At 38.9% G+C, this 24,672-nt stretch overlaps 1 protein-coding gene across 2 annotated transcripts in view; it reads right to left on the bottom strand.

Moving 5' to 3' along the window:
- Nucleotides 1-1,056: 1,056 nt before the first annotated feature.
- TARS3 (threonyl-tRNA synthetase 3) overlaps nt 1,057-24,672 on the bottom strand; it is a 63,326-nt gene continuing 39,710 nt past the window's right edge. For both annotated transcript variants that reach the window (XM_086711388.1, XM_086711389.1), the window contains 9 exons: nt 22,036-22,202; nt 21,019-21,181; nt 15,042-15,179; nt 11,393-11,470; nt 11,208-11,308; nt 8,323-8,427; nt 4,224-4,296; nt 3,132-3,246; nt 1,057-1,862 (listed from right to left, as the gene is read on the bottom strand). In XM_086711388.1, coding sequence (XP_086567514.1) covers nt 1,714-1,862; nt 3,132-3,246; nt 4,224-4,296; nt 8,323-8,427; nt 11,208-11,308; nt 11,393-11,470; nt 15,042-15,179; nt 21,019-21,181; nt 22,036-22,202 — 1,089 coding nt within the window. In that variant the 3' untranslated portion in view covers nt 1,057-1,713. The remainder of the gene's footprint in view (nt 1,863-3,131; nt 3,247-4,223; nt 4,297-8,322; nt 8,428-11,207; nt 11,309-11,392; nt 11,471-15,041; nt 15,180-21,018; nt 21,182-22,035; nt 22,203-24,672) is intronic.

Raw genomic sequence — 24,672 nt, 5'->3', positions numbered from 1 at the left:
CTAAAAATTATATCACACAATTTGCACACCTTTTAGCACTATACAGGTTTGATATAAAATGCAGTTTTGTTTATTAACTGTTCAGGATGCTAAATAATAAATGTGTTGAGAAGAGAGAGCATGTCTTCAATTTATTTTGAATTGCACAGCACCTAGCCAAATAAGCACCCAATAAATACTTCTTGATCGGTAGCTAAATTCTCTATTGGCATAAAGCTATTTCAATCCTGTTCTGAGCAGTAAGGTATTCCTCTCAGTTAAAAGCAAAACTCCATTTACATTGTGAAACTGACTAAAGGAAACTGTATTTAAGATGGAGTCAGGAGGCCAGAAGGGCCAGCTCTTATGCCCTACCACTCCTAATGGACTACACATCCAACTGCAAGAGAGGCACCTTGCATTCCCAACAGGAAGAGCCTATACTTTGCTACCCCAGCAAGAGGAAGATTTTCTCTTTGCTGCAACAGCCCCGCCAATGAGAAGCAGTCACAACTCACTAAAGAAAAGCCACTACAGTTGAAGCTCCCAGTTTACTCCAATGGACTTTTTGATCACAGCAGTCCTTCCCAATTCCGCCTCCCACCTTTGCTCTATAAAAAAACAGCCCTCTCTCCTGTGTATGGTTTTGCCATAGCTAACCTGTCCCAAATTATAATTATCTGCTATTCCCGAAAGAATCCATTTCTGCTGATAAAATAGCTGACAGTTTTGGGGCACCTGGATGACTCAGTCAGTTAAGCGTCCAACTTGGGCTCAGGTCATGATCTCGCACTCCGTTGAGTTCGAGCCCCACCTCAGGCTCTGTGCTGACAGCTCAGAGCCTGGAGCCCACTTCAGATTCTGTGTCTCCCTCTCTCTCTGTCCCTCCCCCCACTGCTTGCACTCTGTCTGTCTCTCTCTCAAAAATTAACTTATAAAAAATAACTGACAGTTTTATTTTTAAGGTTAACCGAATGTGTTAATCAGTAATGCGTCATCTCATCAAAAAAGCAATTTAACTCTAGGGGAGCTGCTTACTTATAAGCCAATGGATGAAATACTGGAAACACTGTGTGCTGCATTTTATATAGGAATTTATTTTTTCTACAGATGAATAAGGGTCGATTGTCAATTAGAAGCATTCAAACAGCAACTCTTAACCTATACTGCAAACAACAGTAGATTCTACAACACTGAATTTGAGGTTCAGAGTCCTTGGTCAGTAATCCAGTATTTAGTACTAGCTTCTTGTTTTGAGGTTGTTGGTTAGTTAAGTGATGATTCCAATTTTGGAGATAAAGTTTCAGTGTGAACTTTAGTAAGACAACCATAAAAATACCTGAGGTGTAATGTTACTAGAAAATAAGATTTTCCCTTATATTTAAAAAAGCTTTGCAGATTTTTATTTGAAGCCTATTGTTTGAAAACCCAGTCTCAGCAATAATATCTCATAATCTTCATATCCCAGTATTTCCCCTCTTTCAATGAATAATATTTTCCCATTTAAGTCTTTCAAGGCATTTAGGAAATTAAGAATTTCCCAAGCTTGTCCTCTTACTAGCTTCAGAGACATTAAAGAATTAAACTTTTAATATCAGCTACTCATTCATTGTCTCCTTTCTCACTGAGCCCATCAGTGGGTCAAAAGTTCTCAGAAGTACTAAAGATAATTAAGAAAAATGCATTTTTAGGGTTCAAAACAAGGTTACACGGAAGCAAGAACAAGGAAGAATTTCAAAAGTCTTCCTCAGCATTTAGTGTACGTGATTTCTTGAGAGTCTTCAATTTATCAATGGCAGAAGTTACAGAAATCTCTCCATGAATTTTGTTGTCTCTTGTTCGAACATTTACAGCATTATTTGTCTTTTCCTTTTCTCCAACCACTGTGGAAAAGAAAGGGAAATAAACCTATTTTAAATAAATGATATAATAAATATTAAGTCAACAGTCACATGACACATCTTATTGAGTTCTTCTTCAGTATTAATCACTAATTACCAGTCTAATGACCATGAGGTCATCGTCTGATAGTAAACCCTTCAAAGAGGAATGACTTCTAATCCCTTCTCCTTATTGTCCACTTGCAAGAACATATATTGTGGTCTTAGGGTACAAATCAGAACAGGGAGATCTTACAGACCCCCTGACTCCATGTGGCATCTGGGGAGGCACCAGACCCATGCCCAACCAGACAACCAGAATTTTCAGAAATGTAGGTAAAAAGAGTTTCTCTCTAGTGCCCCTTAGTGGGATGATGCCAGAATCTGCTGGCATGTTTCTTGTCATGTAGAAGGAAGAAATAGGTCACCAGTTAAGGGGAATAAAGTAGATATTCAAGAAAAACATAAAGAACCAGAGCAAAGTAGGGGCCAGAAATGAAGAGATTTAGTTGACCAGCTTGCTCCAATTACTCTTCTAATGGTTTGGCTATGTAATTCTACCTTCCATGTCATGAGATACTTCATTACACTTCCAAATAAATTCTGTCTTTGTCTAAGTCATGAGAGTTCTGTCACCAGAAGGAGCCTGACTGAAACATCACAATACCTACTACACAAATACTTTCAATGACAAATGGCTGATAGGACAACACTATGTGTATTTACTTTACCTTCTACAGAATCTTTCAACTTAACTGGAGATAACAGTATCATGCCTGGAGGAATATGGTATCAGTTTCTCTTGATTTCTGACTCATTTTAAAGTCAAAATTTTAGATGCTCATCCAAGTACTCATATGCCTTCAGGACACTTTTTCACTTAAATTCTTTTCTTTTGATCATCTTAAATTTGGACTCTCTCCCACTCATTAGTTTAATCCCAAAGATTTGTAATAAATCAGAAAAGCAAAGGAGAATATTTGAGGCCTGTCACATGGCTGACACACAAAGAGCGTAATTTTACTGATGCAATCATTTTCACATTTTTTTTTTGTTGTTGTTGGTTTGCGATATTAACTACTGCTAGTAATACTAACAACTAACCAAGAACACCATGGACTGTTCTTGGTGCATACGTAACAATCAAACTGTCTTAATCACATAGTTATACCATACTCATGTAGTTATACTATATTCACATAGTTATACCATTTTGTTTTTTAGAATTAGAGTGAAAAAACAAGCATTTGATAAAATTTAAACTTAAGTTACCCAAAATGAAATTATACTGAGCCAGCTGCGCATTTCGTATTTTCTTATTTAGTGTACAACTATGATCTAAGTCAACGTCGGTCATGAATCCTTCTTCAAAAAATGCATTGGATACCTACAAGAAAATGAAACACTTTCATTATTACAATATTTGTGGTAGCCAGCCTCCGAGAGGACCCACGGGATCCTCGCCTTTTGCATTCACACCTTGCGTCACCTCCTCCACCTTGTACCAGGTTACTCGATGTGACCACAGAGAAGGGCAGAAGTGAGGGTGTGTCACTTTGGAGATTAAAAGACTTCAGCTCCCACATCTTTAACATCACTCCCTCTGGGGAAACCAGCTGCCATGTTGGGAGGACATTCAGGAAACCTTTGGAAAAGCCCATGTGGTGAGGAACTGAAGCCTCCAACAATGATGTGATTGAGCCACAAGGCTGCAGCCCTGGCTGGCTGACAGCACCACTGGCATCCTTGTGAGGGGCACTGAGCCAGAATCGCCCAGTGAAGCTGCTCCCAGGTTCTGACTCTCAGAAACTATGAGATAATAAATGTTGTCTCAGGCTGCTAAGGTTTGGAGTTAACTGTTATGTGGCAATAGATAACATAAGTATCTTCCTTAACAGAGCCATGTGGAAAAGAATAATTTAAGTATGAGACATGTATTAAAATCCCAATTTCTTGGGGTGCCTGGGTGGCTTGGTTGAGCCTCTGACTCTTGATTTCAGCACAGATCATGATCTCATGGTCATGAGATTGAGCCCCGAGTCAGGATCTGTGCTGGGCATGTAGCCGGTTTAAGATTCTCTCTTCCTCTGCCCCTCCCCCCACCCCACGTGCTCACCCTCTGTCTCTCTCAAAAACACAAAAATAAAAATAAAATCCCAATCTCAAAAACATTAAGAAATAAAATAGTTTTAATCCGCTATACAGACATGATTCAGATGTTACTTTCAATTACTGAAAATGTGGGTGGTTAAAGTAATGTATTAGTTATGCAGTATTTTAAGGTATGAATAATATTCCAAGTCAATAACCTTCACAGACTACATGCCGAGATTATTATGTACTTTATATTGTCTCTGATTTTACCTGAAGTGCATAGTTTTCACAAGTTGGCCCCACAGGGATGACCATTACCTGACGAGGAGATAGCCAGAAAGGCCTGAAAAATATATAAAATATATATTTTCAAAATCTAATGATGATCATCTATTATGTGATTTAAAAAATAACCAAAGATTTTCTTTATAAGTAAGACTTCACGAGAGAGCAGATTCAGTAGAGTGGTATGGAAGTAAACTAAACCATACAGAGAGCTAAAAAGGAACAGCGTAGACAAGAGGAGAAGCTAGGGATTATGGTAGGACAGGGAGGGAAGAACAGGGCAGCAGCTGGGAGGAAGGACTAACCATCACTTATTGTACCACTGGACAACTGCACTCCCAGGCCCTCACCCAAGAGAAATGGAAACATGTTCACCCAGAAACCTTCCCACTAATGTTCATGGCAATTTTGCTTAGAATAGCCCCAAACTGGAAACACTCCAAATTTCTTTCAGTGGATGAATGGTCACATGGGTGCCTCCACACCATGGAACACTACCAGCAATAAAAGGGGACCAACCACTGATACTTGAAACAAGTTGGATGGATCTCAAGGGAACTCCAGTGCATGAATAAAGCCAACCCCACACGTTTGCACACTGTATGATTCCATTTATGTAACATTCTTGGAATGACAAAATCATGGAGATTTTGGAGAACAGATGAGTGGCTGTCACAGGATGATGAAGGGGGTGGGGGAGAAGGTATGGAACAATAAATTGGTAGCACAAGGAATCCTCATAAATAACAGAATTGTCTTATATCTTGACTGATGCTGGGTACCCTGATAAAATTTTATAGAACTAAACACACACATGCACACAAATGCACATAAACTGGGAAGACCTAAATAACTAAATAAGGCTGGTGGACTGCATCAAAGTCAATTTCCTGGTCATGATACTGTACAGTTTTGTAAGATGTTACCATTGGGGAAACTGGGGAAAGGGTATGCTGGACCTTTCTTATTACTTCTTACCACTACCTATAAATCTATAATGATCTCAAAGTGAAATAAAAAAATATATATTATACATATATGTGTATGTGTACATATATATATACACACACATATATATACATATATATACACATATATATGTGTGTGTGTGTATATATATATGTATATAGGAAGTTGGGTATAAGTATTGTTGGTTTTTTTTTTAACATTTATTTATTTTTGAGACAGGGAGAGACAGCATGAACGGGGGAGGGTCAGAAAGAGAGGGAGACACAGAATCTGAAACAGGCTCCAGGCTCTGAGCTGTCAGCACAGAGCCTGACGCGGGGCTCGAACTCGCGGGCTGCGAGATCATGACCTGAGCCGAAGTCGGATGCTTAACCGACTGAGCCACCCAGGCGCCCCTAAGTATTGTTTATTGTGGGAAATATTTCTTCATCAGTATTTTGTTTGAAGGTGAAAGTAAATGCAGTGGGGACTATTAGCTGGTGGCACTTTATGAACATACACATTTATATATTTATTCTTAAATTACAAAAGCAAAGTAACATGTATGATAAAGCAATAATACATATGATAAAACACAGAAAGACAGCTCTGTCCCCACCCTGTCCCCAGGGGAGCCACATTTTAACCATTGCTATTGTGAGATCTTGGGGAGGTTTTCACCGCAACTCTGGCACGTGTCTTGAACTCTTGACTGATGAGCTGAAGAGCCTGTGCCCTGAGTCTGGGCAATGCAGGACAGCACACTGAGTGCATGGCACCATCTCCTGATTCCACTAGTTCTTTTCACCACCACTACTTGAGAGCAAGACACCACCATCTCCCACCTACATTAAAACTATTTAAAACAATCAACTGGAAAGAAATATCGACATGTTAACTCATACTTAGGTAGCGTGCATACTCATATCTATGTTTTTGGCTTATCTGTAACTTCAACAGCTTGGACACCCCATGATACCTAAGTACATTTCTCTAAGGTCACAAATAAAACCTCAGGGATATACACAGACTCTGGCTTCCCAGGACCTTTGGATGAGCTCTCTGCTTGGAGAATTTCCCACCTTGTACTGCCTGCTCAGAAATTTGCTTTCCCAGCTTCCCTAGACATGTTAGAGTCCAGGCCTATGACCTGGCATGTGCAGGCATGGCATGTTGATTTGGGACAGAGTGGCACATGGAGGGAGGTACTATAGGGAATCAGTTCTGGCAAGGGTGATGCAGAGACATGGAGCTTTGGGAGGGACCTGAGGCAGTGACGCCAGCAGTAGCATCCAGGGCCCAGTGTCAATGGTGGGAGCTGCAGGGACTGTGCCCAGTGACAGCAGAACAGGACTAAAATAGAACTAAGCTCTAAGAGCAGATCTCAATTTCTTTTTTTTTTTAAGTTTATTTATTTTTGAGACAGAGAGAGAGAGAGAGAGAGGAGGTGCAGATAGAAGGGGACCGAGGATCCGAAGTGGGCTCTGTACTGAGAATAGAGAGCTGGATGTGGGGCTTGAACTCATGAATTGTGAGACGATGACCTGAGCTGAAGTCAGATGCTTAACTGACTGATCCACCCAGGTGCCCCTAATTTCTTAAACATAAGATGGGAGGCAAAGATGTCCCATGTGGTTGCTGGGCTGTAGCATTTCCACATGCCATAGGACATGCCATCACAAGACATGTCGTCTGCCAGCTGGTGTCTTGACTGCTGATATGGCAATTCCCTAGTAGCAAATCCCACAATTCAGCTCAGTGACTTACTTCTTTTGCTAAAAAATTACTTCCATGGTCAGAAGGATTATTGTGTTTCTGACAGTCAAGGCTCAGTAAGTATTTATATGGTGCTGTTGTCAGAGGTATGGCAGGAAAGAAGAGCTAAGCAAAATCCAGAGTTGGTATCTTTGCCAGCAAGGAGAAGTCACTGGTCCTTGTATGATGAAAAGGATCCAGAAAGCTGACTTTTCCCCTGGGTTATGGTTCCATACCGGCGATCAGGATTGATCACTACTGATGGCAGATTGAGTCCTCGGAAGAGGCATAGCCAGACGGAACTTGGTGAGGCTCATGTTGTTGAACCCATATCCCCTAGTGGCCGCTTCATTCATGAACCACTGAGTGGTCACTAGGGGAAGATGGAAGCTGATGGTAACCACAGAATGGGTCCTCTATATTTGAATATTAAACTCCTCAGGTTTGGACTGGGCACCACCAACTTCATGGCTTATTCTGAGCAAATATCCACATTCCTCTCCCCTAAATCTACTTGTCATCTATTTTCCAATCCAATTACTTCTAAGTCTCTGACCTTGTGGCCAGAGCAGTAACCAGAGCCTATGCATCAGTGGAAACCCATACCTCTGGCCATTTTTCCTTCCAGAGGAAGAGGACTAAGAGATGTACCACTCAAATTCCTGCACTTGAGGGCATTTCCCTTCCACATGTCATCCCTAAGTGGTACCGTGCTACAGTAGCTGTCTGGCCTCATTAGGTTTGTGCCAAAGTATTGTTCAGACCCATTTGTGAACCAGGTTTAAATGTTTTTCTTCTAATGTTGACTGGGCGCCCCCATTAGGTAAACAACATGGACTGAAGGAGGGATGGTCATACAGCAAGAGGTGGTAATCTCAGTGTCCAGATGCAACTAGATCTTTGAAGGGCTTGGAATTGATAAAGATAACTCTTTAATTCTACCGAGTTCCAAAAAAGGCAAATGATGCAGTTTTAAGTCATTGTGCCTTTGTTTTCTTTGTTTTGGTTTCCTGATCTGGAAGATTCAATAAGAATTGATTACTTGCTGTTTGGATACTTGCTAATTATAAGGCAGGAGCCACCATTTTTTTCATAGTAATCTTATCTTGTTAGACATGATATTTAAGAATAAAAGGCGCCTGAGTAGCTCAGTCGGTTAAGTATCTGACTCTTGGTTTCAGTTCAGGTCATGATCTCATGGTTTTGTGACTTCGAGCCCTGTGTCAGGCTCTGTGCTGGCAGTGCGGAGCCTGCTTGGGATTCTCTCTTCCTCTCTCTCTGCTCCTACCCCCTCACAATCTCTGCCTCTTGCAAAATAAATAAATAAACTTTTTAAAAAAAGATTAATAGACATATAGCTTTTTTTCTCCATATCACTTACCATTTCCCCCCATAGTTTTCTGAGAGAATGGCTATCATTCTTTCCACTGATCCCAAAATGGCTCGATGAATGATCACAGGGTTCTTCTTATCATCTCCATCCTTACTAAAAATGAAAATTATACATTTATGTATTTTCTTAAGATTCAGGAATAACTTTATCTTCTTATATTTAAAAGTTATTTTCCTGAACTAGGTAAAACAACGTTTTCCTCATAAATCATCTTTAAGCCTATAATGTGCCACTTATTAGAAATAATAATACAAACCAAAGGGAAATAAAGTACATTATGTAGGAAAAAGCAAAATTATAATAGATCACTATTTCCATTATAAGTCAACTTATTATTTTTATTCTAAACTACTGGCTGATATCAGTTTACAAGCAATCTTGCAAATCATAATTTTTAAAAATTAACTTGATTTTGAACCATGGCTTACTCCACCAGTACTATATTGAACAGTTGTCAAAGACAATGAAGAAATAAGGAAAATGGATTTCTACAGTTGACGTGATATTATATATAGACCTGAAAGGCACCATGAAAAACCTGCTAGAACTGATAATATAATAGTAAAAACTGATAATATATTTAGTAAAGTCACAGGATACAAAATCAATGTACAGATATCTGTTGCATTTCTATACATCAATAATGAAGCAGCAGAAAGAGAAATTAAGGTATCAGCCCCATTTACAGTTGCATCAAAAACAATAAGATACCTAAGAATAAACTTAACCAAAGAGGTGAAAGACCTGTACTCTTAAAACTATAAAATACTGATGAAAGAAACTGAAGAAGACACAAAGAAATGCAAAGACGTTCCACGATCATGGATTGGAAGAACAAATACTGTTAAAATGGCTTTACTACCCAAAGCAGTCTGCATATTTAATGCACTCTCTATCAAAATACCAACAGCATTTTTCACAGAGCTAGAAAAACAATCCTAAAATTGTATGGAACCACAAAAGACCCTGAATAGCCAATGCAATCTTGAAAAAGAAAAGCAAAGCTGGTGGCATCACAGTTCCAGACTTTAAGTTTTATCACAAAACTGTAATAATCAAAACAGTATGGTACTGGCACAAAAATAGACACACAGATTAACAGAACATAACAGAAAACCCAGAAATGAACCCACAATTATATGGTCAATTAATTTTCAACAAAGCTGGAAATAACATCCAGTGGGAAAAAGACAGTCTTTTCAACAAATGGTATTGGGAAAACTGGACAGCTACATGCAAAAGAGTGAAACTGGACTGCTTTCTTACACTATACACAAAAATAAATTCAAAACAGATTAAAAACCTAAATGTGAGACCTGAAACCATAAAAATCCTAGAAGGGAACACAGGCAGTAACTTCTGTGACATTGGTATTAGACTTTTTACCAGATAGGTCTCCTGTGGCAAGGGAAATGAAAGCAAAAATAAAGTATTGGGACAGCATCAAAATAAAAAGCTTCTGCACAGTGAAAGAAACAATCAACAAAACTACAAGACAACCTACAGAATGAGAGAAGATATTTGTAAATGACATATCCAATAAAGGGTTAGTACCCAAAATATATAAAGAACTTCTAAAACTCAACACAAAAAACTCCCCAAATAATCCAATTTAAAAATGGGCAGAATGGGGCGCCTGGGTGGCGCAGTCGGTTAAGCGTCCGACTTCAGCCAGGTCACGATCTCGCGGTCCGTGAGTTCGAGCCCCGCGTCAGGCTCTGGGCTGATGGCTCAGAGCCTGGAGCCTGTTTCCGATTCTGTGTCTCCCTCTCTCTCTGCCCCTCCCCCGTTCATGCTCTGTCTCTCTCTGTCCCAAAAATAAATAAACGTTGAAAAAAAAAATTTTTAAAAATAAATAAATAAAAAAAAAATAAAAATGGGCAGAAGACATGAATGGGCATTTTTCCAAAAGAAGACATCCAGATGGCAAACAGATACATAAAAAGATGTTCAACATCACTTACCATCAGGGAAATGCAAATCAAAACTACAATGAGATATCACCTCACACCTGTCAGAATGGGTAAAATCAATAACACAGGAAACAATTGGTGTTGGTGATGTGGAGAAAAGGGAACCCTCTTGTACTGTTGGTGGGAATGAAAACTAGTACAGCCACTCTGGCAAACAGTATGGAGTTTCTTCAAAAAGGTAAAAACAGAACTACTCTACAATCCAGCAATCAGACTACTAGGTATTTACCCCCAAAAGACAAAAATACTAATTCAAAGGGATACATGCAACCTGACATTTACAGCAGCATTACCTACAATAGCCAAATTATGGAAACAGCCCAAGTGTCCATCAATCAATGAATGGATAAAGAAAAAAAAATCACACAATAGAATATTATTCATCTATAAAAAAGAATGAAATCTTGCCATTTGCAATGACATGGATGGAGCTGGAGAGTATTATGCTAAGCAAAATAAGTCAGTCAGAGAAAGACAAATGCCATATGATTTCACGCATATGCAGAATTTAAAAAACAAAACAAATGAACAAAGGTGGGGGAAAGAGAGAGAGGCAAATCAAGAAACATACTCTCAACTATAGAGAACAAACTGATGGTTACCAGAAGGAAGTGTGTGGATGGGTTAAATAGGTGAGGGGGATTGAGGGCACTTGTGATGAGCACCAGGTGTATGGAAGTGTTGAATCACCATATTGTACACCTGAAATTAATATTACATTTATGTTAATTAACTGGACTTTAAAACTTAAAAAATAATTTTAAAAAATGAGTATATTGCAGATATACTACTAGACATTTACTAGCCTGTATATTAATGTTTATTTTTATATTGCTAACATTCAAATGACAAATAATTAGCATATTAGTATTACATTATTTATCATATTCAATTACTCACCTAACATATGTAAGGTTAAATCTCACTGGTAGTTGGAAGTCCAGCTGAATTGTAGCACATTGATGGTATCTGCCAATAGCATCCTTGATTTTTATATCAATCTGTAAATTAAATGGTGTTTACTTAAAGACAGCTTTTCCTTTTCCTTTAAATTTTACTCTTTTTGAGGCATAGAGTCTACTTACTTTAGGGCCATAAAATGCTCCATCTCCAGGGTTCATCTTCCATGGTTTTCCAAATTCCACCAAGCTGTTTTGTAGTTGCTATTTTTTTTTTTTTTTAAAGAAGAGAACATTTAAAACTTCCTTTCATTGTACATTTTTTTTTGGCCACATAGCTCAAAAAAGTAAGTTATTGCAAATTTTAATTATATTCTATTTTAGCTCAACATATATTTATTGGGCATGCTTTATATCCAATAAACTACTGAGCAAGGACTACATAAAGACAATTAAGTTGGTACTTGCTCTTATACACACTGTAACTGGGAAAATTAAAAGATAATGTACTAAGTTGTTTCAGTGAATTCCAGGCAAGTGTTTAGGGAGGGATTACTTCACCCTCCTGCCAGTGCAGCCCACCCTGCCCACACACTTCCCAGCTCTTTGTAGGTGAGGCCTCCACACATTAAAAGGCATGAAAGCTTTAATCTTTCTCCTTCATCCACTCTGTGTTTAGGTGGGTAAAAAGGCCAAAGGAAAGGGCCTTGCCACTGGTCTCTTGCTTTTCTTCCACCTCCATATGTGTGGCTGGGGACAGGTATCCTTTATGATTTATTCAGGGGTGGGAGCAGGAGGCCCACTTGGATCTTCAGCCTGACACATATGTTCTTTCACTGTAGCTTCTAGTGAAGACCCTCAGTACTTATGGGTGATTGGGTATACACGTAAGTATTAATAAAAGTGTCTTTGGGTCTTCTGGCTATTCCCTATGCCAGCCTCCTTGAGAAGCACCTGTGCATTCCTAAGTCCCTGCCCAGCATACCACCAAACCACTATCCAAAGTCCTGTCAACACCTTGAGATATTGGTGCCCATGAAGGGGGCAACATCTGGGAGTAAAATGCTGCCAAGAGAAGTCAAAGCAGTGGTGATGCTGGGGGGCTAAAGCCAGAGTAATCAACAAAGCTGACTCCTGGGGTCCCAGCAGGCTTCCCCAGGATCTCAGTCAGAGTGCATCAGGTGCTGGTCTTGGCTGAGATCCCAGGAGGCTCCCTCAAGGGCCTGATCCTACTATAGCAGCTTGCATTCTACTTTGGACTGGAGAGGGATACCACCACAGACGCACTTCACAGGCTGGCAAGCCAGCCTCAGCCTTACTCTGTTTCTGAAAGGAGAACAGACACTGGAATATCCTCCCAGAAAAAATGAGGGCCTGCTACAGCAGGCAACTAAGTGATGGGGAGAAGTTAGGGAGCTCCCAGGGAGGAGAAAGAAAGGCCAGGTTTTGGAGAAGAGCATAAAGCAGGTGGCACTGATCCTCAGTGAGCCTCTGAGGACACAGTAATCATAAGGCCTGACAGGAATAGCCAAGGCTAAGAAAGCTTTCTGTTTATGCAAGGTATGGGAGGAAGTGTCTGTCTGAGAGGAGACTGAACCATTGTAATTCACATATGTGGACACTGACTGCACCCTGGTAGAGGAAAAATCAAGATCTCCTTCTCTCTCTTGATGGTTCTCTATTCTCCTTTTCCAGGTAAACCAAGTCTCTGGCTCCTGATACACTGTGGTATGGTGCTGGGCTCTGCACATACTGATTTGTTTGGAACTGTGATGTGGGCTTGTAAGGTTCTTAAGGATCTTAATGACTCTGGAAACTCTGGAAAAGTGGGATGCAGGAGAGATCTGGAGTGGTTCTAGCTCCCTGGAGCTTGTAGATTTACATAAGTTCCAGTAGCAGAGGCCAGACCAGGTCTGCTGAAGCATCAGCCCAGACTCCCTTCAGACTTATCTGAGTGGGAACTCTACAGCTGAATTTAGGTTAAATTAAAAATTTGGAGATAGAACATTCAATTCCCATTTCTTTTGGGTTTTAATTTCCACAAGAAAAAGTTGATTTCCTTTAGGTCACAGATTTCCTGATGAAACTTAATAGGAAGCAGGACTCACATCATTTCAATCTAGGATATTTTTTGCTCCTGACATTTTGGTTATTTGGGCAAGCTTTCATCTGATGGTCATGCTGTATAGCTCCCTAGTGATCTTTGCTGGGTTCCATAACTACACACAATCTGAGACAGAAAATAAGGTAATGGTGAATTGCTGACCCAGGAACAATTTGGCCTTGGGGCTGACTTAACTAATGTCTCTTTCAAAGCATTTTATATATATGAATTTCATATATATGAAATATTATATATATAATATATATGATATATGAATATATATCATATATATATGTATATTTCATATATATATGAATATATATATAAATACATATTCATCTCACTGATTCCCAGATCAGGGGTAGACATCATGAGAGAAATTCCCCCAGAGTGGAAGGATTCTCATCTCCTAAGGGAACAATCAGTCAGCTAAAAGAGCAAAACAATGGTGGAACTGCCCACCCATTCTCCCTGTGCCAGGCCCACACCTGGTCCATCCACCTTTTAGCCCCCTGCACTCCATGAATGGAGTGATGATGATGATGATACTACTACTACTATTAATAAAACGAACATCTAACATTTACTGAACACCTACATGTGGCTGGCACTATGACAAACTTCTCATATAAATTATTTCACTTAAGCCCATCATAACCTTATGAAGTAGGTGTTATCACCATTATCATCATCATCATCATAATCATCATCACCATTTCACAGACCTTAATGCTTCAAGATTTCTATAATTCACTCATGGAGCTAATCTCTGAAACTAGGCAAAAAAGAGTCCAGAGCCAAGCTTTGTGGCCTCATTTCCTCTTCCTACTTCCATGTGGCTAGGCAGGTAAACTGAGTCAGCATCCTGGGGCAGGGTGTCTAATTTGACTTTCTTCCTCCATGCAAAAGACATGGAAAAAGGTCTATTTAGGATGGGCATGGGGCAGTGGGGAGGAGAAGGGTCTAATCAGATCTCAAACCTAAACTGCTTCTACCCAGTCTCTGCCTGCCTCAGTGCCTAATAGAAAACTAATTGTTACACTATCATACAGTGCTCCTCTGATTCTTATTCCTTAAAGATTTGTGTGATAAGCATTTATGAGTATTCCATGAAGAGGTGGACCAAAAGGCTGGTCAGGGATTAGGCATTCCTGGGGTGTCTGGCCATAATACCATATTCATTTCTAGTAAAATCTGACACAGGAGATACACTATAGCCTTTTCAAGTTTGGTGAGAAAAAATAAGCAGCATGGTGAGCTCCTTAATCTTTATTTTCCAAAGCTGAGATGTGATATGTGAGTCTCTGGGTGCCTCTCGACAGAGGACGGCACTAGAGGCTGTGACTTTGCAGGAGATTCAAGCATTGGGTGTGTGCATCTACATCTATGAGTCACACTAAGATGGATCAATGAGCAATAGCTTAAAATAAGCTGCACACACACCAAGAGTGCCTGCAAAGCAGAGGATTCCTTTAAAAACACGGGAAACTGGTATTAGTGACTGACATTGAAAGAGCACAAATAAAAAGTGTTTGAAACAAACGTGAGGTATTGTTATTATCACTGTTACAAAGAAAACTGGACAACCACATTCTACAATCTTCATATCCTGTAACTTCCAATTTAAACATTTCTGTTGCAAAGCACTGTCACCTCATGCAGGGTACCTGCAGAAACTCGGGTGGTTTCCATGCTCACAGAAATGAAGGGGCGCACTTTGTCTCTCCCTACCTTTTCAGCTTCATCCCATATCTCTACTTCTCCTAGGAAGTTTTCAGGCCTTGTTGACAAATTTAATTGAAAGGAGAAGCCAAATGTTGAGTAAACAGATTGCAAAAACTGCAAACACCCCTTTATTTCTTCTTCAATCTGAAATGAGAGCAAATGACATGTTCTAAATAGTTAACACCAAATCAAATCAGTTTCTGGCATTTAAAAGAATTCTCCGTGTCAGATAGAAATAAGGCATGTTTTTACTACACAGCTGATGACACTGTTTTGGTTGTTCATCCATTCCTTACTCAAATACTCAAGAAACGCCCACCGCACTCCAGGCGTGACCAGGCAACCAGCAGCTCCCAGTCCAGACAAGGCTACCTCACCATGAGCAATGCCACACAAAAGGGGGAAGAGTGGCTGTCCAGAGGGAGTGATAGCCAAGCTGCTGTGACAACAGGATAAGTAAGAGTTCTCCATGGAAAGCGAGGGGGAGGAGCTTCTGGAGCAGAGGAAATGCTAAGAGTGAGGGCCTAGAGGAGAGAGGGGCAGGCTAGGGCAGGGCAGCTCCAGGAAGCTGCTGTGGGACCACGTTGTGTATGAGACGGAAGAGCGGCACAGAAGGGAAGGGTAGGTGATCAGTCTAGGGGCAGACAGGGACCAGAGAAAATTAAGGATCTTCAAAGTCAGGGTAGTGTCTGCACTTTTTACCCTGAGAGCAATGGGAAACCAATGAAGGGTTCTTCAGCAAGAGACAAACACAATCCCATCGGTTCCTTTCATGGGAAGTGGACTGGCAAGACTAGAAGCCAGGCACATTGGGAAGCTGGTAGGGTCATTTAGGAGGGAGATGATGGTAGTTTGAACCAAAGAGAAGCAGCTGGAATGCAAGGAATTTGTGCCAAGTGCTGGAAATTCAGGAATGGATGAACAAAATTACTCAGGAATTAACAATACATTTAGGGAGAGCTATCAATAGGGCTTATGGTTAATTGGACATGAGGAGTAAAAAGTAAAGGGCACCTGGATTCCTGGCCTGGGCAGTGGACAGGACGTTGGTGCATCCACTGAATGAGTGACCAGGGAAGGGTGAGGCAGTGGTGTGAAGGCAAAAGCGGGGACTGATTTTACACATGGCAAATATGAGGATGCTTGTGATGGCCAGGGAGACATGTCTACCAGGCCCTGTCAGATTGAGATCTGGTGCTCCAGAGGGACAGCTGAGATGCAGGTGAAACTGGCAGCTAGCTGAGCCTACAAAGTAACTGAGGCCCCAGAGAGTGTGGTGAGATCAGAGCTAGGGGCTGTGAGGGTGTGGGGAAAGGAGGGCACATTTAAATGCAAACGGGATAGCTGCCCCCAAAACCAGACACATTTAGGAGAGAGGAGACAGGCAAGGATCTGCGTTTTGTCACTATGGATCAGTTTGAATTTTTCAGATGTTTTATCCATGGAATCATGCAGTAGATGCTCTATTTTTGTCTGGCTTTTTTTCACTCAGAATAATTATTTGGAGATAGATACACTTGTGTTATAAGTATCAATAAATCATTCCTTTTTTTTTTTAAGTTTATTTATTTATTTTGAGAGAGACAGAGAGAGAGAGGGAGGGAATATCCCAAGCAGGCTCTGTTGTCAGCACAGAGCCCAATGCAGGGCTGAATCTCAGGAACAATGAGACAATGACCTGAACCAAAATCAAGAGCCAGACACTTAACTGACTGAGTCACCCAGGTGCCCCTACATCATTCCTTCTTGTTTAGTAGTTTTCCATTGTACCACAGTTTCTTTTTATTTCCACCTATTATTGGGCATTAGGGTTATTCCTATATTGTGGCTATTTCAGATAAAGCTGCAATAAATGTTTGTGCTCAAGTCTTTGTAGGGATGTGTGCTTTCTTTTTCTCTTGGGGAAAAAAAAAAAGGAGTGAGATGGCTGGGTCATACAGGAGGTGTGCATTTAACTTTTTAAGAAACTAGTGAACTCTTTTTGAAAGTGATTGTACCATTTTACATTCCCATGAATGGGCCTGTCATATGGTGGATTACATTGACAGGTGTTCTGACACTGAATCAGCCTCACATCCCTGGAGGCTAAACCTCAATTGCTCATGATGTGGAATTATTTTTATATATTGTTTAATTCTATTTGCTAATATTATGTTAAGGACTTTTACATCTGTATCCATGTGGGATACTAGTCTGTAGTTTTGTCTGGTTTTGGTATTGGTTAAAAGTAGCTTCATAAAATTAACTAGGAAGTATTTTCTCTTCTATTTCAGAACAGAGTATACAGAATTGGTACTAATTCTTCTTTAAATGTTCAATAGCATTCAGTGAAAAAATCTGAGCCTAGAGATTTCTTTTGGGGAAGTTTTAAAATTATAAATTCAATTTCTTTAATAGTGACAAAGCTTTTCAAATGATCTATTTCTATCAGGTGATTTTATGGTAGTTTGTACTTTTTAAGGAGTAAGCTCATTTCAACTAAGTTGTCGAGCTGATTTATGTAGAGTAGTTTATTACATTCATTTATTATGCTTTTGATGTCTTCAAGGTCTTTAGTGATATCCCCTATTGATTCCTGATATTGGTAATTTCTGTCTTCCCAGTTTTTTTCTTTCTTTGTCTTGAAGGAAGTTTGCCAATTTTGTTAATCTTTTTTAAAAAAGTTTTTTAACTCATTAATTTTTCCATTGTTTTTCTGTTTTCAATTTCATTGATTTCTGGTCTTGTCTTTATTGATTTATTCCTTCTTATTTTGGGTTTATTTTGCCCTTCCTTTTTTCTAGGTCTTGCAGTGGGAGTCTAGATATTGATTTGAGACTTTTCTTCTTTTATAATACATGTATTTAATGCTATTAACTTTTTAGCACTGTTTTTGCTGTGCCCCACAAATTTTGAAATTATATTTCCATTTTAATAGATTATTTTAACCATCTACATTTAATATGTTAGGACTTAAGTTTGTCTTTTTTGTTGTTTATATTGTTTCCTTCTTGTACTGTCTTATTATTCATTTTTCTTTTCTTTTTCCTGCCTTTCTATCGCCTAATTTAGTATTTTTTAGAATTCCATTTTTATTTATCTATTTTTAGCATATATCTATCTGTGTATATTTTTCCCCCAGTGGTTTCTCTAGATATTACATAACAGTTTACTGATGTCATCATTTTATCACTTCAAGTACCCAAACCTTACGTCCCTTTACTCCATTTATAGTATAATTTTCTTAGATGTTTCTTCATACATATGCTGAGAACCATATCAGACAGTGTTATAATCTTTGCTTCAACCATCAAGCATAATTTAGAAAACTCGAAAGGCAAAGGGAAATATATTTATCTTTCTTAGAGTACTTCCTAGAGCCATTATTTTAAGGTAGGTTTTGATTTCCCCTTCATTCCTGAAGGGTATTTTTTATGGATATAGAATTCTGGGTTGACAGTTCTTTCAGCATTTAAAAAGTGTTGTTCACTTCCTTCTAACATCCATGGTTTTTGATGAAAAATTTCCTTTTGTGCAAAAAAAATTTTTCTTAAAGATAATGTTGATCACTCTCCCATTGCTTTCAAACATTTTCTTTATCATTAGTTTTCAGAAATTTGGCTATGATGTGCCTTGGTGTGGATTTCTTTGGGTTTATCCTTTTGGGAGTTTTCTCAGCTTCTTGAATCTGTAGGCTTATGTCTTTTGCCAAAGTTGGAAGTTTCAGCCATTATGTCTTTGAGTACGTTTCACCTACATCCTTATTCCCCTCTTCTTCCAGAACTCTGGTAACATAAATATTAGGCATTTTGTTTTAGTTCCACTAGTCTCTGAAATTTTGTTCATTTTTATTTCAGTCTCTTCTCTTTGTTGTTCAAACTAGGTAATGTCCATGGTTGTTTTCAAGTTCACGGATTTTTTTTCTCTCTCCCCTCCATTCTGCTCATGAATCCATCTACTATTTTATTTCAGTTATTATGTTTTTCACTTCTAAGATTTACATTTGGTTCTTCTTTAGATCTCTTATTTCTTTCCTGAGATTTTCTATTTCTTTGTTGAAACTTTTTTATCATTTGTTTCAAGTGTGTCTGTAATTGCTTGCTAAGGCATTCTTATGATGGCTCCTTTAAACGAGATATCTTAGTGAGATAATGCTAATATCCTTGTCATCTCCACATTAGTGTTCATAGATTGTCCATTTTCATTAAGTTGAGATTTTCCCAGTTCTTGGCATGATGTTTGACTTTTGATTTATAAAATTTAAAGTTTGGGCAGTATAAGACCTTTAATTTTATTTAAACCTTCTGTTTTAGCTGGCTTCCACAGACTTCACTCCAACTAGAGGATGAAGTACTTCCTGGTTACTGCAAAGTGGGAATAGATGATCTAGGTTTCCCACTGGGGGGCCATGACTGCTGGTGACAGTGGGATTTCTGGTACTCCACTAGGTTTCCTCTGATAACACCTTGTCAGGGAGGAGTATCTTGTTACTGTGGCCATTACTGACCACATTGAGTTCGTGGCCTCATTACTGTGGGGTGGTAGTAAAAGTCCTATCTTTCCACTAGACCTTCCCTGACACCACTCAAGCAGGGAGGCACCTTGTTACTGCCAGATGAGGGTGGAAGTCTATGCCCACATGATACTCCACTGATACTATAAGGTGTGTGGGAGGTCTTTGTTAACGTCCAGCAAGAATGTGAAAAATAGGTATTATTTTTTCTTCCAGTGCTTGGTAGAATTCACCAGTGATTCCATAATGGCTTGAAGTTTTCTTTGTGCAAAGCCTGTTCAGTTCCAATTCAACTTCTTTAATAGACACAGGGCTAGTCAGATTATCTACTTCTTGAATGAAGTTTGGTAGTTTGTCTTTCAAGGAAATTTGTCCATTTTATCTAAATTGTCAAATTTACTGGTATAAAATTGTTCATAATATTGCCTTGGTATTCTTTTACTATCTATAGAACCTGAAATAATGCCATGTCTCTCATTTCTAGTATTTTTAATTTGTACCTTCTCTTTTTCTTCTGATCAGTCTAAAAGTTTATAAATTTTATTGATCTTCTCCGAGAAATAGACTTTGGTTTTTACTGATATTTTCATTGTTTTTCTTTTTTTATATTTCACTGATTTCTGTGTTATTTTCTAATATTTACTTCTGATGTAATTTGGGTTTTTTTGTTGTTTTTTTTTAGTTTATTAAATGGAAGCTGATGTCATTGATATACATATTTCTGATATAGGCATTTAGTGCTACAAATGTCCCTCCAAGTATCATTTTAATGGCATCCCATAAATTTTGATGTATTGTATTTCATTTCATTTGATATATAATACTTTCTAATTTCCTCTTTGATCTCTTCTTTGATCCATGTATTATTTAGAAGTGTGTTATTTACTTTCTAAATATTTGAGGATTTTCCAGATAGCTCTCTGTTACTGATGTCTACTTTAATTCTCCTGTGACCAGAGAACATATTTTGTGTGAATTGAATCCCTTTAACTTTGTTGAGAATTTATTTAGTCCCAGAATATGGTCTATCTTGGTAATTTGTGTGCATTTTCAAAGAATGTATACTCTGCTGTTATTGGTTGAAGTGTTCTATGAATGTCAATTAGGTCAAATCATTTGATAGTGGCCTTTTTCATGACAATTTTTACTTGAAGTGACCTAAAAACCTGAAAAAGTAAACTCTCACTTCCACACAATGTTGAAAAACAAACAAAAAACCACAAAATTCTACCAAATCCCTTAAAATATTCCACTTAGTGTATTTAAGTTAATAAAACTGGAGGAAACTTTAAAGAAAAAAATAATACATTTCATGACTAGAGATTACTGATCTGTTACCCAAATTAGAGGATCGCAAAATGTTAGATCTGAAGGAGACTTCAGAGACAAGACCAAAGATCTTATTTTACAGCGACTCTGAAACTAAGAGATGTGTCCAAGGCAACACACTGAATTTATGCCAACCATGCTTCATCCTGTATTACTGTTTACCTGCTCTACTGTGCAGAAGATGTGGGCATCATCCTGCTGGAAGCGTCTAACTCGAGTCAAGCCACTTAAAGTTCCCGACAATTCATTCCTATGAAGAACTCCAAAATCAGCAAATCTTATAGGCATTTCCCTCCATGATCGCGGACGATGGGCAAACATTAAACTAGAAAAGATGCAACGACACATAGCTTGTACTTAGCACGGCAAAGATTAAGTAATTATCTAAATAATAAGTTACAATGACGCCTCAAGACTTGTAAACACCTTATTCTGGTTCTTAGATCACCAGTTTAAAAACAAATTCTAGGAATTATTGAACCTTGAATTTATATCACTGCAGTACTCTGAGAAAGGACCCTGTCTGTCCTCTCTTCCAGAAATTCTGTTCCATATTCTTATTCACCCAATGAATTTCCACTTACTGTGTACAATTTACTTCAAAGTCTACTTTTTTGTGTGTAAGTTTATTCATGTGGAGAAAGACAAAGAGAGTGAGTAGGGAAGGGGCAGAGAGAGAGAGGGAGAGAGAGAATCCCAAGCAAGCTCCGCACTGTCAGTGTGGAGCCCAATGCGGGGCTCAAACTCACAAAACATGAGAGCATGACCTGAGCCAAAGTGGGATGCTCAACCGACTGAGCCACCCAGGCGCCCCCTCAAAGGCTACTTCTTAAGTGAAGCCCTCTTGGACACTTCTGTAGGCAGGGCTGGGCAGTCTGCCCTCAGGCTCCAAGAACATCTGGAATGTGCCATTATTTTGGCACTGAACCTAATTGTTTTTTCAACATTTTTATTTATTTTTGAGAAACAGAGAGAGAGAGAGTGCAAGCAGGGGAGGGGCAGAGAGAGAGAGAGGAAGACACAGAATCCAAAGCAGGCTCCAGGCTCTGAGCTGTGAGCACAGAGCCTGATGCGGAACTTGAACCCATGAACTGTGAGATCATTACCTGAGCTGAAGTCAGATGCTTAACCGACTAAGCCACCCAGGCACCCCAGATTTGCTTCACTTTTAATACTCACCAATGCCCTGGACAGTTCATGGGCTTAAGGGCAAAAGTGTCCTTTTCAACATCAAAGGTAAACATGTTCTCACTGTAATGCTGCCAGTGGCCTGAGGTTTCCCAAAGCCTGCTGTTGTACATGTTGGGAGAGAGCACCTCTGTGAAGTTACGTTGGTGATATTCCTCCTTTAAGATAAATGCGTTGAATGTTAAAATGTGGCACGACAGATCACAATTCCACACGAAGTAACACCAGGTGCAAATATTTTTAACTTAGGATTACATCTTTTTTTTTTTAATGTTTATTATTTATTTTTGAGAGAGGGAGAGGCAGAGTGCAAGCTGGGGAGGAGCAAAGAGAGAGAGGGAGACACAGAATCCTAAGCAGGCTCCAGGCTCCCAGCTGTCAGCACAGAGCCCGACGTGGGGCTCGAACTCACGAACCAGGAGATCACGACCTGAGCCAAAGCCAGACGCTCAACTGACTGAGCCACCCAGGCGCCCCTGGGATTGCATCTTATATTAATTCCTGGTTAAGGTGCCCTCAGTTTTAGGTGTCGTACTCTCTGGGTCATGAAGGTTAGATTAATGTACTCTCAGTATAATTTTCATATTAAGTATCTTTATTTTATATTATACAACTGCATATAGTCCATGTTTTAATTCTTTGAAAATTAGTAATTGAAATTATATATAATTACATATAACATCTATTATATGTATTATATACTATTATATATTATATTATTATGTATACATAAGCTTTCTATAACTACAAACTCCCAAATCCTGCTATATTCTAGATAAACAGCAGGATTTTTTCTATACTGAAGAGGTAAAATAATTTCATAACTCAATAAGCCTGAATGCTACATTGCATGCAAATTTACTTTTGATCTATTTAGTTTTATCATTATTTTTTAAAGTTTATTTACTTATTTTGAGAGAGAGAGAGAGAGAGAGAGAGAGAGAATGAGCAGGGGAGGAGCAGAGAGAGAGAGAATCCCAAGCAGGTTCCAGGCTGTCAGTGCAGAGCCCAACACGGGGCTTGATCCCACAAACTGAGATCATAACCTGAGCTGAAATTCAGATTGGTTGCTTAACTGACTGAGTCACACAGGTGCCTCTGATCTATTTAGTTTTAAATAGAAATGAAGCTGAGAATTTTAATTTTTATCATATGAAGTGTTTGAAATCTATAAAGTCATGAACTGGCTTTTCTCCCTCCCTCCCTGTAAATGGCTTCCCTACTTCAATCACTGAGGACAGGAAAAGAGAGTCAACCGAAGTACTTATTTTAATTTTTGTTTCTTCAGATAGCAATCAGATGACCTTTGTTGCTGGTTTCCTAGGTTCTTAACCTCTGTTAATCACTTAAGAAATACCTGGTACAAATCTAGACCACCATATTTTAATGAAGTAAAAAAAAATATTTTTCACAATTAAAAAAGTCTGAAACATGACATTTTAAAATTACTAACACTTAAAAGGATGCTATTTGTTACTCTTTGGCAGAGCATCTTTTCAGCCACTCGTGGATAGCTGGGTGTCAGCCATTCAGTAAGCTGCTTTACCTAGCCTTCATTTTTACTAAATGAGAAAGTTTTAACAAAAGTATAGGTTATTACAAATAGCACTAATTATTTTGTGGCTATGTCAGATACCGCTATATATTCAGATTAAACAAGGTCCCCAAAATTGAAGAACTGTTGGTGTGTTTGCTTATTTGTTTTTACTAGAGACTAGTTTAAAGCTTGGCTCAGAGATGATGATGAATCGATTTTTAAACCACTCTGGGTACAATGCTACTCATGTTAGCAATTCATGTATTTGGGAATGATTTTAAAGTATGTCTTAGGGGTGCCTGGGTGGCTCAGTTGGTTAAGAGTCCAACTTCGGCTTAGGTCATGATCTCGCAGTTTGTGAGTTTGAGCCCCGCGTTGGGCTCTGTGCTGACAGCTCGGAGCCTGGAGCCTGCTTTGGATTCTGTGTCTCCTCCTCTCTCTGCCCCTCCCACGCTCATGCTCTGTCTCTGTCTCTCAATAATAAGTAAACACTTAAAAAAAATTTTTTTAACTATGTCCTATGAAGGGAATGTCATTATGTCTACTGCTTACTTAGTTTAGCAAAAACCAACTATAACTACCATCTACATGCCTCATCTCTATATATTATAACATACACATGAAATATATGTATTGTTTTGTCTTTCTTATACACACATGCATACATGTAAGAGAAAGATAAGGCAAACTGGCAAAATGTTAAAAATTGATGAATCTAGATGAAAGATACATGGATGTTCAGTGTACTGCACTTTAACTTTCTGTAGATTTGAATTTTTCAAAAGAAAAAGTTGGGGAAAAATATATCTCATACCATTTCATCAATTTATTTCTCTAAAGAGTAAAGAATATCAAGTGCTGGCAAAGAATACAGCCATGCTGGTTGAGAGGTCTACAGCTCAGTCTGGTCTCCTGAAGAAACCCTGATCACTTATTCTGAAGATTAAAAATCATATTTCATCCATGGGAATGCAAGCTGGTATAACCACTCTGGAAAAAAGTATGGAGGTTCCTCAAAAAACTAAAAATAGAACTACCCTACAATCCAGCAATTACACTACTAGGCATTTATCCACAGCATACAGGTGTTT

Source organism: Puma concolor, chromosome B3, assembly GCF_028749965.1.
Source record: "Puma concolor isolate L17-30 chromosome B3, mPumCon1.1.hap2, whole genome shotgun sequence".
NCBI classification, from domain to species: domain Eukaryota; kingdom Metazoa; phylum Chordata; class Mammalia; order Carnivora; family Felidae; genus Puma; species Puma concolor.
The sequence above is the reverse complement of the archived record's forward strand: the minus strand, read 5'-3'. Positions and strand labels throughout refer to the sequence as shown.